The sequence below is a fragment of the Scardinius erythrophthalmus genome, assembly GCF_964197995.2.
Source record: "Scardinius erythrophthalmus genome assembly, chromosome: 17".
NCBI lineage: Eukaryota > Metazoa > Chordata > Actinopteri > Cypriniformes > Leuciscidae > Scardinius > Scardinius erythrophthalmus.
Window position 1 is genome coordinate 10,754,497 of NC_138237.1, and position 20,388 is coordinate 10,774,884.

Genomic DNA, 20,388 nt, shown 5'->3' on the forward strand with positions numbered 1-20,388 from the left:
AGAAAAAACTGAGACAGACTAAATCCAGAAAAACTGCGGCAACGTCTCCAACACGCTTGAAGAAACCTTTCTGAAAAGCTACTGCACTGTGAAAAGTTTTAGGCACTTGTGTAAAAAGTGAGGATGCTTTCAAAAACAATGTCATAAATAGATTTTATTTATGAATTAACTTCTATTAATTAAGTCAAATAAATATTTGGTATGACCACCCTTTGTGTTGTATATACATATAGGAACCAATGGTTCCCAAGTCATTTCTAGTGTGAAGCCCAGTGGCATGTATCTCTATACAAAGCGGACAGGAGAAAAGGTCAGCTTGTTTCACGCCTAGAATGAGCTCCTTCACGCAATCTTTAGCGGGCCACACACACCTGGACACAGGCCAGTCTGCACAGTCAGGACAATAGACATCTCTGTTCTGTCTTCTTCTATATCGCAAGTTCCCTCGCCCTTTCTCTTCTAGTAGGACAGATTTAGCTTTCGGGAATTTGTTTGTCCGATGTTCATCCCGGTTCTCTTTGGGGTCCTTCATAGCTTTGACCATAGAAGTGCTTCTACTTTCCATCTGCTTGGAACGGACGGGAATGTCACAAAAGACCAGAAACATTCTCTGGGACAGCTGTGAAACATCCAGAAGGTCATCTTTTTCTCATCAAATAAAGTTATTGAAAATATGAATGATGAAATATCATCCTCCTAATTTCTGCATAGTACTCGATTGAATCATTAAAATGGATTGTTCAATTGTTTCCAAGGATGTAAACATGTTTTGGACATTTAAACCGACTAGAGACTCACAATGAAAAGGGGCTTTCGCACCAGATAGTTATAGGAACTCGGTTATCATAGGAACTAGTCACCAGGATGGCCCGCCAAGAACAAAATTTTCCTCTAGGCCATTTTCCTGGCTGCATTCGCACCACCAGTACTAACTCTAAAGTGACATGAGCCGGCCAATAGGGACGTCATTTAAGCATGGCATTCAACAACGTCAACAACTGGTGGATGGAAGACGCTGTGATTATAGCCAGGGGTGCATAAAACTGGTGTGCACATGTGCATGTGTGGTAAAAATAAACGTTGCGCAGCAGAAAACGTAGAAGGAAGCGCTTTTGAGTATCAACATTTTTGGGGACACGTTTACCTACTGGAGTAGGATTTTTCTCCATCTCTGGTAAGATAGTAATCATAATGATAAGTGCGTTCATTAATTATGAGGGGTGCGACGGATCGCAGTTGATCCGTGATCCGTACAGACCAGTCCCAACGATTCGGCACGCATGTGATTAGTAGTTTAACCATCATAGAGTGAAAGTTTATCATTTGGACGTGTTTTGTCTTACCAATTTACACATTCAAACAAGTTTAAAAGCGGAGGAAGAGGCGAAAATCAGGTCTCGCACGTTGTTAAGAGAGAGAGAAAGAGAGCCGTGTTTCAGACACACAAAATTATGTTTCGAAATACCCATCTTGGCGAGTATTCTCACGGTTATGTCATAAGTGAACAGTTGAGAAAGAAACAAGATGTGTGTCAGTGTATTCGGCCTGTGCATTCGGACTTAGTGACAGCAGCCTAATATTCCTGCTGTTGTCTTCCAATAATATTTTTAAAAAATACAGCTTAACAAAGATGAACCTATATTTAGAGGTCCCCTATTATGCAAAATTCACTTTTGCATGCTGTTTGGACATAAATGTGTGTTGGCAGTGTGTGTACACAACCACCCAATAGTGATAAAAATCCACTCACTCCTTTTTTATTAATCCCCATAAATCATCAGCAGTGTCTCCCAACGACCTGTTTCCAGAATGCTGTTTTAGTGACGTCACTAAGCACAGGCCCCGCCCACGAGTGTTGAGAGACACTGCCGTTTCAACATAGACCCGCCCTGATCGAGTTCACAGCTGCTGCACTGACGAGAATGTCTCCCAAGCGTTGTAGGTGTTGTGTGGCTGGATGTATTAATCCACATAGCTCTCTCTATTTACTCCCGATATATGAGGCAGCCGCTGACGAGGTGGAATTATTTTGTTTTTAAAGAAAATGCTCCCTCAACTCTACCGAAATTCGTTTATGTACTTGTGCACTTCTTATAACTTACTGTGTTTACTCAGCTCTTACGGTGATTTTCTGAAGTAAAACTGACGCTTCATCTTTTGTGTTATGTACAATAAACTTTATTAAACTCATCAGTATATGTTTGATCATCATTCGGACCTGGTCCGAAACAGCAGACTTGTAGGCTATTAATAATGGATACAAACAAGCAGATGACAAATACGTTATAACCGTAATTAAACTACTAAACTATACCTGTTTCATCTCTATACAGCACTCTGACTCTGTAGGCATTATTGTCCGACTCCGGGTCGAACTGAACACCGTTACTGAGAGTTTCTGATATTATCATCATCCCGTGAGATGAAATTGTCCTGAGACTGAGCGCGAGCTCATGAAGCTCCGCCCCCTGTGCCGTGCAGCAGCAGCTTATTTGCATTTAAAGGGCACACACTAAAACAGCGCGTTTTTCTGAGCCCCAAAAAATGACAATTTAAACATGCTGTAAAAAATGATCTGTTGGGTATTTCGAGCTAAAACTTCACATACACACTCTGGGGACATCAGAGACTTATTTTACATCTTGTGAAAAGGAGCATAATAGGGGACCTTTAATTTCGAACACGTCAAAAAGCAGGTATATCCGTCAATATTTATATGAATTATGAAATCGTCTCCTGGGAGCGAAAGCCCCTATTGTTCCTGAATAAACCATAGACTGATCCAAACCCGTAAGACTTTCGTTCATCTTCGAAACACAAATGAAGATCTTTTTAATGAAATCTGTCCCTTCATTGACAGCTACGCAACTACCACTTTGACTCTTCAAAAAGTTCATAAAGAGATCATAAAACTAATCCATATGAATTGACCGGTTTAGTCCAAATATTCTGAAGAGACAGATTGAATTTAGGCTTTTATTCACATATAAACATTCATCAACTCCCACATCAGATGAGGTAAGCGGAAGCTCAAGCTTCGCTTGACATGAACGAACCAATGAGATTCATTCTCATGTGTTACGCAGCACGTTTGAGCTTCATCAAAAACCAATGAGATTCATTCTCGTGTCAAGCAGGTTCGGTTGAGCCTCTGTTTATGTTCATTGATCAATGTTTAAATGTGAATAAAAGCCTTTATCTAGGATCTTTATTCAGACAAAATTAAAAATGGCCAAACATCTGTGGAAATCCTTCAGTTCAAAAACTGAAAATACGGTTTGTGGCAGTAAAAAAATATTTATGTTTAGTAAATTTTTGCATAAAGAGGTGCCATGAAGTACATTTTTGGATCTTGTCTGTATATTGCAAGCTCACTTCTGAAAATATGCGACAGTTGGCAATAGAATCCTCTAGATGTGGCTCTGATTGTTTTTCCTGACGCCATCTGTCAAATACAAATTTCCCACTAAGGTTTTACAGTGGCAGAACAGATGGAAAATGAACCCACTGTCTTGGTTGTGCCAGGATAGAGGATCCAACTAAAGTTTTCTTCAAACAAAAAACATCTGGAATAATGTCAATATTAGATGACGGCTAAAATAAAATATGCATTTTATTAACTCAGGCCGTATTAAACTATCACGTCTCCACATTGTGCTAGCAACAGCTGAAGGTCTTTTTGTTAATTGAGCTGCATGTCATAAGCTGTTGCCATGGAGATGATACAGCTAGAGGTCAAAGGCAGTGACCCTAAGCTGTCACGACATGCTCTTCCTGACCTTGTGAAAGGAAAGTGAAAACCTCACTGCGTGAGGCCTGTGTACAGTGTGACAGGTGCACAAAGAATATACGGCACACATCTAAAAAATAATTAAATAGGAATAATGAAAATTTAGTACAGGTGTGTTTTTAGCCATAGAGAGGTTGCTTCATACTCTTCTTTTTTTTTAAATGATTATTTTAATGGTCCAATACAAACGTTCAAGGATGTTTCAAACTGAAAGTTAAATCTATTATGAAAAAACCTTGCATTATATAAGTCTCTGATTAAGTTTCTCTCTGATTAAACATTTTGGTTGGAAAAGTGTGTCTTTTTAAAACTGATTGTAATGGGTTATGACTGTATTCCGAGCATATTTCATAAGTTTACTTGCTAGAGAGAATGAAAACTATTTAAAGAGATAGACATGAGGAAATGGACAAAATTGGGGAGAAAATAATATTTTTTTACTTTAACACGTTTAAAATAAAAACATTATCCTCTGAAAGACTTATAAGCACATACGTGTATTATGTTGGTACATATAAAAAGAAATGTCTAATAAAATTTCAGTATGGTATTGGTCCAAGAATTACACTAAGAAAACATCCACAGAAAAATGGAAAAGGTATATAAAATACAGGTAAAACACCTGTGAGAAATCAACATGGAAAAGTACATTGGGCCCTATTTTTATGGTCTTTTTAGAGTGTATAAACATGTATTATGTATTTTCCATCTGTATCTCTATCCGTACATTCTCCACTATCTCATAAACAACAGAAAAATATCTGTCTGCTAGGTGACCTTTCACCTGGTCTATGATAATATATGTACAGCCTGTGGCGACGTGCCTATGACTATCACATTTCTTAAAGCATGTAAGATATGCAAGGGGGGGTCCGAGAGACATTGGATGATAACACAGCAGACGTACATCTATAGCACTTTCTTTCTCACCTGCCCACGCCAAAGAATTAAGTTACAGCTAAGAGGCATGACGGATTTAGAATGAATGTTGTGAGTGAGGGAAAAAAACAATATTATAATATTTAAGTCCATAATACGCTGAGGCAAAACTCACATGTATCTGTATGATTCATTACATTAACTTTTATTTTATGCTAATGTGTCAAAATATAATGACCCTGATATATACAGTATATTAGGAAAATATCATTCGGAAAAACTGAGTTAAAGTTAATATTTTGTTCACTTAGTATTCAATTAGTATTAACTTTTTATTAAATATACAGAACAACTCCCTAATTAATTATTAATTAATTCTGTGCAACAGAGCCCGCACACTTTTTCGGCGGTGTTGGTGTTGGTAAGCAAAATAGTATTTGAAAATCATACAAAAATACAAAGGTACAAGACTGTGTACATTACGTCTTTAGTGATAGAAAGAACTACTATCCCATGAAGCATTGCGAACAGCATAATCAAATAAAAAAACGAAGTGTACATATATATATATATTTTTATAAGAATTTTGAGAGCATAGTAGGGAGACCGACTTGATTACATCATTCGCAGTACTTCATTGATAATAATCATTCGAATGATTACATCATTCACAGTGAGCGGAGCTAATGAGATATTTTGGCGCGTTTTGCTTGTCTCGACTCTCTGATTGGTGGAATTTTCTGTACAGCATCATGGGTAATGTAACTTTTCACCACAAAATGAGCTTTTAAACAATTATTTTAAAACTAACATGAAATAATGCAGACTTACGTCTTCAACAGAAGCAAATACCATCGATTAACAACCTGGTAGCTCACAGACACAGTAAGGCTGTCTTTAAAGTTATTGTTAAAAATCTATTTCCTTATGGTTTTTTATCTCCCACATCCTGACTGTTGCACTCTATTGTTCAGCTTCCATTATTACCCAACCAATTATTATTTTACAGGTTGTTTTAACCAATCACAATTCAGCATAAAAAATTACTGACATCATCATTGGCAGAATTGTAATATTCTATCAATGTCAGTCAATGAGAGATTTTAAAGTGATAGTTCACCCAAAAAGGCCATTGACTTCCATAGTATGAAAACAATACTATGGAATGGCTATCATCAACTATCTAGTTACCAACATTTTCCAAAATATCTTCTTCTGTTTTCAAACTCATACCGGTTTGGAACAACATGAGGGTGAGTAAAATATGAGATGAACTATGCCTTTAAATTTAATCTTAGAAATGTTTAAAAAGCAAAACCACATCTTAAACAGGAAGATCTAAGCTGGTTTAAAGTGGTTTCCCTGCCCTGTCCAGCTGAAAAGTGCTTAGGCTTTTTATTTTTATTTGTTCAAGCAGAGATAACACAAGTATGCATGGCATCAACCAACTGCAGTGCAAATACTTCATTAATAATAGCAACCGTAGAAAACCAGTAACAATAAAACAATGCACCTGGATTTAAACCGATGTTAGTGACTGAAATGCATTAGTCTAACTTGCCTTGTTAGTGATTCTCGCTACATTAGGACCGTCCTGGCAGGGAGTCGAAGCTAAATGTGAAATAAATTGCCATGCAAATTACCAGCGATCAAGTCAAAGAATAACGTCTGCACAGTTGGCGGTAAACGAGAGGACACGACTCGTTCTCCACTGCGAAGACACACAGACAGCAGCAAGAGCGTAAATAAACAGCAGAGAAGAGCAGCCACGACCTTCAGACAAAAGCCCCAGGATTCCTCAGTCGCCCTCGGACCCCCTGATGAGACCCGTCCGGTTAAAACACTGATTCATTCTATACGGATTCATGTCATCAGAGAGTATGGAAAAACAGAGGAACTTCAGAGACAAATAATGTTTTGTTCATATTTTATAATAACGTTCATTAATCATATATCATCTCAATAAACAATTCTAAATGTGCATCAAAATGTATTGGTTAAGCATGAGGTAGTGTTTAGTTTTGTTTTGTTTTATTCAAGTCAAGTCACCATGTTGATATAGCACTTTATACAATAATAGTAAAGCAGCTCTAAAATAGACAGTGTCTTAAATTAAAAGTGTTATCTGACATCTTGATTTGCATGTTGCACTTTTTTATTTGTTGGGAGAGATAAATACCCAAATAAATCTGCCACTGTATTAAGTTCCCCTTTGTTTTCGGTTTGATCCATTTGGCTGCCGTGGCCACTGTGATTGAACAGTAAGTAACGACCCAGGGTCCTGTGGTTTCAGTAGCTTTTTGACCCTGACTTTGACATTCATCTTCAGAATGAGATTACAGCCATTGTAAATCTCAAGAGTTCACAACCTCCATGTTTTAAACCGCACACTGTTTTCTAGAAGTCACATGGTCCTGCCAGTGCATGAGATGGAGGTGTTATGTGCTGTAATTAAGTCATTCTAAAGGTGAGAATAATAGTTCGCCGCAGGAGATTCAACAATCACTTCATTACGCTCTCATTTATGTAGGCCAGAAAGAAAGAAAGAAAGAAAGAAATGAACAAAGTAATAAATGAATTAAAGGGGACATATCATGCTAAATGCACTTTTTTAGCCCTTAAATGCATTTTGTTGTATATTTGGAGTGTTTAGAAGTACAGAAAAGATTAAATTATTCTCTTCAGGTGCTTCGTTGATATCTTTATATTCTGTTTTGGTCATATTTTTCAACCTGTTCAGATTTTTCTGTTTTCTATGACGTTTTTTGAACTATCACGTCACAGTATTTGCAGCGGAACTGCCAAATAAGGACATTGACTTCCGGCCCAACACTTCGAGCGATCCGCCATTATTATTTCTCGCTGCAATTTTGTAGTCCAAGCTAAAGGATGCAGAAGTTACGAGACTCGGAGAGGGTAAGTTAAAATGATCGGTTGTTGGATGTAGTAACCCACACGCTTCATTACACCGTCTAATGTAGATGAACTGCCGCGCTTGTGGCGCATGTTTAACTGAAAGAACGAGCAGAGAGAGAGAGAGACCCGGTCTCGCGCGCGCTCGCACTCTCTCTCAGAGCCCGGCGAAAGTGTAAACAAAACATCACCCTCTCCAAACTAGACGCTGTCTTGCTCTCTCTCCCTCGCACATATTAATCAAAATAAATCGACACGGTGGTAAAAGGTCGGAAGACCAAAGTTTCATGTGTAAATACAGTAACACACCATTGCGATACATCCATATGAAGACGTTGTTCTGCAGGTTCGTCGTCTTCATTTTCATTTCGCTCCGGCTCCAACTCTGGCTCGAACATCTAAGGCTGGCTGGACAAGTCTTCCGTTGTTGATATTTTGTTAATAACGTGTGAATAAAAAGTTTCTGTGCCGCTAGATAATCCTATCTCTGCTATCAAACTACAAAAATGGCCGAACGGGGTGGAGTTGAACCTCTGCAACCTGGAGAGGGGGCGGGTTATGAAGTGTCTCAATTGTATTTAAAGAGACCGCACCAAAACGAGTTGATTTCAGAAGCACCTAAGAAAAGGGGTAAAAAAGGGGCCCGTGGAGCTATAATAATGAGGAATTCAGACCCAAGCATTGCAGTTCCGATTTATATATACTACAAATGTATGATTTATATGTAAAAAGGAACAATTTAAAAGCATGATATGTCTCCTTTAACTGACCGACCAATGAACAAGTAAAAAAAAAGGAACAACGGAAAGCGTGAACTGACAAAAAAGAACAAACAAACAAATGAGAAAGAGAGCGAATTGATTAAAAGAAAGAAAGAAAGAAAGAAAGAAAGAAAGCTGATGACAAAATGGAGAACTGAACGAACAATCAAATTAACAAGCGAACAAACAATTGAAAGAAAGAAAGAACTGACAAAAATGGAGGACTGAACGAACAAATTAACAAGCGAACAAACAATTGAAAGAAAGGTAGAACTGACAAAAATGGAGGACTGAACGAACAAATTAACAAGCAAACAAACAATTGAAAGAAAGAAAGCTGATAAAAATGGAGGATTGAACGAACAATCAAATTAACAAGTGAACAAACAATCGAAAGACAGAAAGAAAGAACTGACAAAACTGGAGGACTGACTGAACAATCAAATTAACAAGCAAACAATTGAAAAAAAGAAAGAAAGAAAGAAAGAAAGAAAGAAAGAAAGAAAGAAAGAAAGAAAGAAAGAAAGAAAGAAAGAAATGAACAAAGTAACAAATGAATGAACTAACCGACCAATGAACAAGTAAATGAATGAATGGATGGAGGAAGGCATGACAAAAAAGAACAAACAAACAAATGAGAAAGAGAGCGAATTGATTGAAAGAAAGAACTGACAAGTGAACAAACAATTAAAAGAAAGAAAGAAAGAACTGACAAAAATTGAGGACTGAACGAACAATCAAATTAACAAGCAAACAAACAATTGAAAGAAAGAACGAAAGAAAGATCGGACAAAAAAATGGAGAACTGGACGAACAAACAAATGAAGCGAACAAACAATTGAAAGAAAGAAAGAAAGAAAGAAAGAAAGAAAGAAAGAAAGAAAGAAAGAAATGACAAAAATGGAGGACTGAACCAACAATCACATTAACAAGCAAACAAACAATTGAAAGAAAGAACGAAAGAAAGAACGGACAAAAAATGGAGAACTGGACGAACCAACAAATGAAGCGAACAAACAATTGAAAGAAAGAAAGAAAGAAAGAAAGAAAGAAAGAAAGAAAGAAAGAAAGAAAGGAATAAATGGTACCACTTTATTTTAAGGTGACGTAGTTACACGTTACTACATGTGCTCAATAATAACAGTGAATTACTACAAGTAACCCTAAACCAAACCCTAGCCGTAACACTATAGTAAGTGCAAGTTAATTAATATTACTCACTACTTATTTGAGAAAGTACAATGTCACCACGTCACCTCAAAATAAAATGCAACTGTAAAAATAAAGAGAAAAAAAGACAGGAAAGAAGCAGCAAAAGAAAGAAAGCAATGTCTCAGTTGATGATTTTGCAGGTGTTCTCTGAATACACAGATTCACTTCCTCATCTGCAAGGTTTCTGTCCACTTCACCTCCGACTGACTGAACCACACTCCTGTCTGTGAAACAAAAACTTCACGCCCTTCATGACAGAACACAAACTCACTATTCCACAGCTACTCAAGCAGAAATCCTCTTCAATTCACAGGTTTGTCTGCATTAGCTTGACTTTCTCTCAGCTCCCCATTATTATCACTGGATGTCAATGAGTTATAAATAAATTAGAAACTGATAAATAAAGGATCAGTGAGTAAACAGCGGTCTAGATGGGGAAATGATTAAAGATTATGAGGCAGGATCCATTTTCTGTCTGGTTTGGAGTTATGAAACAAAGCTGTCAGTGTAGTGTTTGTTTTAATTTGCTTTTCCAGAAAAAAATCTTTGCGAAATTTGTCATGCTGTGGTAGGATCACCATGCTCTGCGAAACCAGGTCTGATATTTCATTCTGGTGTTCACTGGGCCGGTGAGGTAATTATTCACGTTTTTATGACAATAGATTTGTCTGCATGATAGAGAAACGTATTATGAGCTGTTGGACTGCAGCAACAGATGGAGCAAATTTGAACCCCACATATTAAAACTTTCAAGAAAAAAAGGTTTTAATTAAAATCCTATTTGGCGTTCATGAGGTACTCGATTTTCTCTCGCTGGTCTGAAATCCAAAGCAACAGGCCTGTGAAATTGGAAAAGACTCCTATACCACTCAGTAGAACATTCGAAATTAACATCTCAACCTGACTGACAGATAACGTAATTTATGTTGATAAGCGCAGCTTTTTATCTGTCAAAAATGAATCCAAGAATGTGTGCCGAATCTGCAAGTGAATCAGTCTCAAGCTCTATGAAATTATTTTGCATATCCCAAAAGCCATGGTACTACACAATGGTACAAAAACATCTCTATCTCTTCGAGTTACCAGGTAGCGACAAGTGACTGTCTTTATGAGAGAATCAATCATCCGTCCATTCAAGCGATTCATTCAAAAATGCTAATACATGAGCAAGTCACTGAATCATTTTCTAAACCGATTCATTCAAAAACGCTCATTTATAAGTGAGCCACTGAATCATTTCATTAACCGATTAATTCAAAAACGCTAATTTATGAGGGAGTCACTGAATCATTTTCTAAACAGATTCATTCAAAAATGTTAATTTATGATGGAGTCACTGAATCATTTTCTAAACAGATTCATTCAAAAACACTGTATAGTATAGTACTAAATTTGGTTTGAGTCGCCATTCACAAATCCTCTCCCGTATTCGATTTTTGACGCAGCGTAATTCGTTCAGGAACAAAACAAGTGACTATTTTCTTGAATCATTTAGCAAATTCATTCAAAATACTGATTTATTCAAAAATGAAAAGAGTGACTGTCTTTGAGGGAGTCATTAGATCGTTCACTGAAATGATTCATCAAAAAAATGGTGATTCATTAGCACAGCACAACGTGATGTTTTCCCGCCTATTAAAGTAACAACATGTAACTTTTCAACCTTCATAATATATTTCCAAGACCCTTGTGATAGTACATCGACTTACAATAGGTTGAATGAGACGTCTGCCAGAGCCTGACGGGGTCTGTATCGCTTTTACTGGCACTATGTAACTTCGGGGTGCGGGTAGTAACCAGCGCTCAAAAAGAACTACAAAATTCGACTGCTTTACGGCATACGTCACTTTGCCCACCACTTCCTCAAATGTGGCCAACCAGCGCGTTTGTTTTCGTACGTCTGTTTTCGTCATGGCTGAAGCAGCAGCGAAACGTAAGAAGTCCAAGGTTTTGTCGGAGTAGAGTCGGAAGAGGAAAAGGGAGAGTGATAAACTGAAAGGCAGGACGAGGATCAATATGGGTCGAGCGTTTGCTCGCTGGCGTGAGCTTATGGAGGAGGAGTGATACCAGACCGATGCTGACTTGGCCGTCATGCTGTTGAACTAGTAAGTAACTGTAAATTGCTTGCATACTATCTTTAGTTTTTCTAATCTGTTGTCTGCCTGGCTACGTTATGGAAACTATCTGATCCTCCATTTATTTATCTTCATGAATCAGCTAGTAGATGAGCGAATTATCAATCTGGTAGCTAGTAAACATCATTCTCGTTCAGATTTGAGCATTGCAATCGACATGCAAATCGCAAATGTTTGAGTTAAAATGTTTAGTCTACTAAACATGTATAAATTATGAAAGGGGGAAGATTAATAATATTATCATTGCCCATATGAAAAAAAACCTGCATGCTTCATATACAGTAACCGTAAATCATTTTACGACAGCGGTAATGGACAATTCCGCTTCCAACCTGTAGGGCGACCGCAGAGGAAAAGTTCCATGTTGTTGCTTTAAGATAGCCTATAAAAATTCAGAAATACAGTGCTCCTGCTCATGTGATAATTCCTAATTTACTGGCAGATATTTATTAAAGGGGTCATATAATGTCATTTTTGTACAAGCTAATATGATTCTTTAGGGTCTAAATTAAAAGTTTGTAATATACTTTAATTAAAAATTCTCATTAGTATTGTAAGAAAACACTCATTTTACCTGGTCAAAAACAGCTCTGTTTTCAGCACGCCGTTTCAGTGCATGTGTCTTTAAATGATAATGAGCTTTGCTCACCCCACCCCTCTGTTCTGTGCGTACACCGTTTGTAACGCAATAACACAATAACCATAACGCGTTGTTCATTATAAACGTGGGATTATGAATTATATTGATAACGTCGTACATAGAAAACATGCCGTAATGTACCCCGAGTGTAAAAATAGCCGCATTCATCGTGAAGCGTGCTAACGATTTGCAAAGATTAATATAAAGATTAATATAAAGGTCAATGCTAATATGATTGACAGCTCACTCACGAGGGCGGGTCTGTGTTGAAACGCTGCTGTCAATCAACCATCATGGGAGGGGCGTCGATTTTGTGACGTCACAAAATCGAACAGCTTGATTTGAGATGAGAGGAAACATAAGAAGATTAAAAAAAAAAACACTGGATGGATTTTTATCATTTTATGATGGTTGTGTACAGGCACGGCCAACACACATTTCTGTACTATCAACTTGTAAAAGTGCATGTACCATTATATGACCCCTTTAATAGACGCTCGTTTCTGTAAATTTTTAGATTTAAGGTTTCTTTTGCTGTCATCTGCTGCAAACTTAAAGGGATCGAGCTACAGATTATGACAAATATTTAACTCTTTATGAGCTCTTTCCTTTAACAGAGGCCCCACATTTCCCCACGCATCCCTGACAAAAATCCAGCTCTGGGAAATGTTTCGAGTCAAAATGACATAAGGAACCAAATTAATAGACGGCAAGAATTGAAATTCAGTCCATGTTATCCCTACACAAAACACTCCCATCTGTATTTATGAAAGACGAGAGGAAATTAAATGCACTTTTAACAACCCTCTTTTATGAACTGAGCTTTACAACATTACCTCCAAAAAGCCGTTTTCAAGGACAAGTGATTTCACGGCCTGTGCAGCAAAAAAACTACGCTTATATTCCAAAATACTGCTGAGATGAACAGTGGAATCAAGGGGATAAAGATGATAAAACACCACTGTATGGAAAAGTGCACGTAAGCATGGAATCGCTCCTAAACGCCTTCATCTAAGACAGACACGCTGAACAATGGCTCGGGTTTTTCACAGTCCGCTGGCAGGACAGTTGGAGTCGTGCTGCGTTTCCAAAGAGCTGAAAACATGCTATAAATCTCAGTTTCTGCTGTTTTCTGGCACAGTGCGCACACTCTCACGGCTCTCCGCTGGGGATACGCAGCACAGGATGGATTTCTACACGCAGGCCAAAGACGCCTGTAATACCAGGAGCTATCCGTTAGCATTCCCATGCATCTCAACTGCAGGTGCCCGGCTGGCGCGTGGGATTGTGATGATATCGCTGATAGATACAACGTGGCATTTGCCTCCTTCACTAATAAGAAGAACGTGATGACAGGGTCAGTAAGTGATGTGTCATATTAATCTGCTCCGCAAAAAGGCCTTATTCATGCAAATGCCACAGTGTCACCGTAGATTAAGGTCCAATGCTTCATTACAAAGACCTAAAACTAACTTTTTGCCTTCTACAAGGTCACAAGTCTGCGAAACAAAGACACAGTGTGCTCACATGCTTCTCCAAACACAGATGACAACAGACACGGTTCATTCCACTGCAGAAGGTGATGTGAATGTCACCGTAGATATCCTTATTTAAAAAAAGTATTTTAAGAAGAATCAAATTCCTGTTTTAGACTTAAAGTCACCATGAAATCAAAATTTAAAATATTGCAGTATTTGTTAAAAACGATTTATTTATGCACTTTATGACCCTTCATGTTTTCAAAATACATCTACTGAGCTATAACTAAAGAGATCACGATTCTCACATGATTATGAAGACAAATTTAAAAAAAACAACGTAATTTACAAGAGGTTCTGACAAAAATGTTAATTGCAACAGTCTATTTAAAAATGTTTATTTCATTTGAATGAATTAGAAAAAATCGGTTTGAATGAATGATTCAATGACTCACTCATAAAGTCTTCACTTCTTTCATTACTGGATGAATCAGCGTTTTTGAATGAATCTCTTGAATGAATGATTCGATGACTCACTCAAAGTCTTCACTTCTTTCATTACTGGATGAATCAGCGTTTTTGAATGAATCTCTTGAATGAATGATTCAATGACTCACTCATAAAGTCTTCACTTCTTTCATTACTGGATGAATCAGTGTTTTTGAATGAATCTCTTGAATGAATGATTCAATGACTTACTCAAAAAGTCTTCACTTCTTTCATTACTGGATGAATCAGTGTTTTTGAATGAATCTCTTGAATGAATGATTCAATGTCTCACTCATAAAGTCTTAACTTCTTTCATTACTGGATGAATCAGTGTTTTTGAATGAATCTCTTGAATGAATGATTCAATGACTCACTCATAAAGTCTTCACTTCTTTCATTACTGGATGAATCAGTGTTTTTGAATGAATCTCTTGAATGAATGATTCAATGACTCACTTATAAAGTCTTCACTTCTTTCATTACTGGATGAATCAGCGTTTTTGAATGAATCTCTTGAATGAATGATTCAATGACTCACTCATAAAGTCTTCACTTCTTTCATTACTGGATGAATCAGCGTTTTTGAATGAATCTCTTGAATGAATGATTCGATGACTCACTCAAAGTCTTCACTTCTTTCATTACTGGATGAATCAGCATTTTTGAATGAATCTCTTGAATGAATGATTCGATGACTTACTCATAAAGTCTTCACTTCTTTCATTACTGGATGAATCAGCATTTTTGAATGAATCTCTTGAATGAATGATTAAATGACGAATTTAGGCTGCATCTGAAATCGCATACTTCCCTACTACAGTAGGTGAAAAACAATATGCGACAAAAGAATTATGTCCGAATTCACAGTACTCATATAAAAGAGTAGGCAAAAGTACTCGGATGACCTACTTCTTCCGGCGTGATTCTGAAGTGTGCATACAATGGACACTTTACTATCCCATGAGGCCACGGGAGAGGATTTGTGAATGGCAGTGAAGCGACCCAACTGATGCTGTAGGTCACATGATAGTGACAACATTGCGAAAGTAGTACGTCCAGATTACATTCATACTACACTCATTCATACTATATAGAACAAGCTTTTGTAGCGACCATGAAGTTATTACTTATTCAAAAAAAGTATGTGATTTTGGATGCAGCCATAGTTTTTAACAGTCATTTGTCGCATCGCCACCTAGTGGTGTAACAATGTAATGATACAATATTTACTTTAAGCGCCTTACTTTCAAAAAGGTGATTTGCTCTATTTTGATCGCTACCGTAGCGTAACTAAAAACTTTTATCCCAGGATGTCTGTTGTAATTTGAATATTTGTAACCGAAATAACCATATAATGTTAAAAAGATACTTGTGAAGCTGTTTTATACATATACATGACAACTGCTCTCTCTGAAGCAGCGGCAGCACCAACCCAGATCTGACTGTTCTAGTGCGAAGGTTCAATAGACACAGGCGAATCATTGTCATTTAGGAGTAATATCACATGTGGGTGTTCGAATCGAGATCGCAATATTTTAACGATTAATCGCGTCTATATATATATATATTCAGCAAACTGATTCAAACCAGTAACTGTAAGTGTTGTTGAATGTGTGTGTTACCACATTTACAGCTATTAGAAAGTAGATTTCTGTAGAAGTCATTTATTTACTTTCTGTATGTAGGTGTGTATGTTATTAGAGTGTTCCCCAGAACTCAACAGGAAGTAGCGCTCCTCAAGCACTCATCTGTCCTCAGTGATTCATCATCCACCGCACGAGAGGGACATCTGTGTTTTATCTGAACCCTTTCCAAACACAACCAGAGCCCAAAGAGAGAAAGAAGCACGTGATCTGTAAACTAATTACAGCAGGTGGCAGATCCAGCATCATTCATCACTAAACTGCATTTAGGAGAAAAACAAATCACACCCAAACTTTTATAAAGACGGATCTATTTGAGAACACATTGGTTGGTTTGGATGACAAGAGATTTATAAAATTGTTAATAAATGCAAGAGACTGTTGAACAGAAATGACACAGACTTCCTGTGATGTGTTGCATGTGTCTGGAGCAGGATTCAGCTGTGTTTTTCAGCGAGATGCCCAGTGCTGATCTGTTCTCATTATCTCTGATGAATGTCTTTGAAGACCTCTTCTCAGCGAGTGAGGTCATTTGGGTGCCATCATGAAAGCCAAAGAAAGAATGTATTGCAAAAACAGACATGGTAAAAAAAAATAAAAAAAAATAATCTCCTTACCTGGGATGACTTCAAATAGGAACTTTCCGCTTTCCTCCCCATTGCTGGGATGTTCGGTGACTCTGTTGCCAGGTAGGGAAATGGTGCCCTAGAGGAACCAAAAAGCCAAAAAAAAAAAAAATAGTCAGACACAAACTGCTGAAGAAAACAAGACCTCCGAGAAAAATAAATCACAGAAAGGAAAAAGCTCCGATGCATTGGAGAAAAGAATTGTTGGACTGAGGAAAAATAAAAAGTTAAATGTGAAAACTTATTTTTCATTTATATATTTTGATTTAGATTTCAACTGAATTTGATTTAATTTATAGAATTAAAAACTAATAATATAAAAAAAACATTCAAAAATATAAATATATATATATATATATATATATCAGAATAAATCAAATATAACAAAACATAAATAAAAATATTTTTTATAAAAAGTAAACTTAGGTTAACTTAGTTTACTTTTTTATAAAATAAAAATATTTGTATTATATTTTTTGTTATATTTGATTTATTATTTTTTATATAATTATGATATATGTGACCCTGGATCACAAAACCATAAGTTGGTCATAAGTTGCACGGGTATATTTGTGGCAATAGCCAACAATACATTGTATGGGTCAAAATGATCGATTTTTCTTTTATGACAAAAATCATTAGGATATTAATTAAAGATCATGTTCCATGAAGATATTTAGTAAACTTCCTACCGTGAATATATACAACATTTCTTTTGTGAGTGAATGCAGCACAATCGCGAACATAAATCGCAACACAAATATTGTAAAATCCTAACAAACCATACATTAATGGGAATCTTATTTATTCAGGTTTCAGATTATGTATAAATCTCAATTTAAAAAAACTGACCCATGTGACTGGTTTTGTGGTCCAGGGATACATATATTAAATCAAATATAAAAATATCATACATACTGTACATACATACATACATACGTGTGTGTGTGTGTGTGTGTGTGTGTGTGTGTGTGTGTGTGTGTGTGTGTGTGTGTGCTGGGCATCAGAAGGCAGAAATCAGCAGCGCTGGCAGTTCAGAGGTTACAGATGGATCCCTTGGGGGTCTGTATAATAGAGCACAGGCGGCATTAGAGTCGACAAAGCTCTTGTTATTATGTAGAAATCGGATCCTAAGCAGCACTGCGACTGCTGTGGCATTATAGATCAGTGTTTGACACGCTGGATGAACTGGTGCTTTAAATAGACCCAACATCAGCACACCACAACGGCCATGTTACCACCACCAGAGCATTAGTAAAACAGCCTGATTTCCCCCATTGCTCTCATCTGTCTGTCTCTTCATCCTTCTGCTTTCTCGCCCTCCTTCTTCTCGGTTGGTTTGTATTTCTCTGTTTGTCATTTTCTTTCTTATTATTACCATACTATAATGCAGTATGTCATGTGCACAGAATGAAAATGTTCTGGATATTGTACCTCATCATCTACAATACTATATTTCAACACGACAGTATGATGTGATCGTACTTGTAGTCAAAGGTTTAACAGACAGAGCCCAACCGTTGTCATGTAGGGATAAGATCGAATGGGTGTTTGAAAAGAGATCGCAATATTTTAACGATTAATCGTGCAGCTTGAGTGAAGATTGCTTTAAGTTCACTTAAATTAAAAGTTGTTATACTCTTAAAGCCTATTAAATGTTACAAAGAATGACTTTCAACTATAGTGTTATGTTGAATGGCTATAATTACTCCTTTCATCCCCAGAAACTGAGAAAAATCTTGATTAATTGTCATTACGGAAAAATTTGATATATTTTGCAATCGATTGACAGCAATAATATACATTTTTTCCAGATAATATTTACACACATTTTTTATATTTGTATTTTCTAGAGTAAAAATTAGTTTTTACAGATCAAAATAAATTGCTGTCTATATTTTAAGAAGGGGTCTCACACAAGGGGATCAGCATATTGGGGTCTACGGTATGTATATATATATATATATATATATATATATATATATATTTATATATATATATATATATATATATATATATAAAATGTATGTGATTATTATTTTGTACCTTAAATAAGGGTCTAACCGCTTGAAGGGAATTTCCCATCATTTTACCGCCAGGTGTAACTTCATCCTGCTATTTAAATGACAGAATCAAGATACAAATGACTGACAGTCACACGTGGTCCGACGGCACAATGAACGCCATTAACACAACATGTGTTGAGCAATGTTTTCATATAGATTTTAATAGTAGCATTACAGTACGCGCTAGCAAACTGGGGTTATTTACGGTTTGCAGGGAAACAACTGCAGAGGTCTAAAGTAGTCACCTTTGAGGGAGAGTATTTCATATATGTGCTGTAGTGGGGCTTAAAAGGCACATTTTCATTAGGAGAGAGAGAGCTCAGTTACTTCCTTATCAAATATCAGTGCATATGTTCCGTATCCAGTATCTCGACATGCTTGGAAACGCTGAGAACATTTAGGATGCAGAGATTTAAGAAGGATACTTAATATAGTGGCTGATACATTATTTAAATCTCTCCACTAGAGCTTTGGTTACATGACATTATGAGAATTGTAATGAACTTGTGAGATTAATGCACTAAATTGATCAAAAGTAAAAAATCATATTTCCAATAAATGCTGTTCTTAGTTTTGACTTTCTATTCTGAAGAATCCTGAATAAAGTATCAAAGTTTCCAAAAAATAATAAACAGCAAATCAGCACTGGAGTAATAATGTTGAAAATTCAGCTTTGCGTCACAGAAATAAATTACATTTTAAAATAGTTTAAAACAGTTATTTTAAATTGTAATAATATTTCAAAATGTTACTGTTTTTACTGTATTTTTTATCAAACATATGCAGCCTTGGTGAGCATAAGAGACTTTTGAATGGTAGTGTAAATTTCTGGCTGTAAATATAAGCGATATAGTGAGGTCTGACTTAATAACTAGTTTGGGTTTTCATAACACAATCATAAACATGCAGCAGTGTCCATAAATGTCACAAGCCAGTTGTCGTTTTCTAGACTTCATGGAGTCTTTGAACCATTAGGATCGGTTTACTATGATATAAGACTCAGTAAACAAGTCCTTATAAAAATACTTGGTCTAGATTGTAGGGTTCCTGGATGTAAGTGGTGCCTGTCATGGTAATACGAGTAAAATAAGTAAAAAGCAGCCACATATGACGATCATTACACAATGACCTCTTCCCCCGGGGTTTTAAAGTCTCTCTGCATGTGGTGCAGAGACTTGCCTCTGTTAAAACATCATAAACCTTCACGAGATCTGAAAGCGGGATCCCGCTGACAGTGCGTTCAAGTTGAACTCGAACTTCTTAAGCGACAGAAACTCTACCTGCCGGAACATTGGTGGGGCTCATGAAGATAGCACAAATTTCAACCCACAATGAGGCAGGTCACCAGTCTGATGTGGGCAGCAGTTCCTGTTTTAGAACTGGAGGCTTGAGGGTGGGTTACTAAAGACATGGGCCCTTCAATTAAAGGCATTTTTGTTGCCCCCAGAGGCATTCCATGTGGAAAAACATGGAAAGACACATCATCAAAAGGCCGGGAACAAAGCTTCCAGAGCAGAGGAACCATGCATCTCCTTGCCACACTTCCTTGCTTACTCTACACTAAGGGATGTGAAAGAATTTGTATTTGCTTTGGTGAACAACAACAATGATCATGATATATATGGTGGAGTATGGCCCAAAGCATGCTGGGATTACTCAAGCATGCCAAGTTTCATATATAACCTACATTTTCAGTGTACTATTCTGATCCACATTTGGCCATTTAAAAAAACTTACCACAGTAAGAAAACATTTT

General features: G+C 36.9%; 1 protein-coding gene across 2 annotated transcripts in view; it reads right to left on the bottom strand.

Moving 5' to 3' along the window:
* Positions 1-20,388, bottom strand: part of arhgap24 (Rho GTPase activating protein 24) — a 117,099-nt gene that overhangs the window by 55,383 nt on the left and 41,328 nt on the right. The window contains exon 3 of one of the 2 annotated variants that reach the window (XM_081390738.1): positions 16,558-16,645. In XM_081390738.1, the coding sequence (XP_081246864.1) occupies positions 16,558-16,645 (88 nt within the window). Of the gene's footprint in view, positions 1-16,018; positions 16,092-16,557; positions 16,646-20,388 lie in introns of those variants that run through there. The other variant, XM_081390742.1, reaches the window with a different exon arrangement.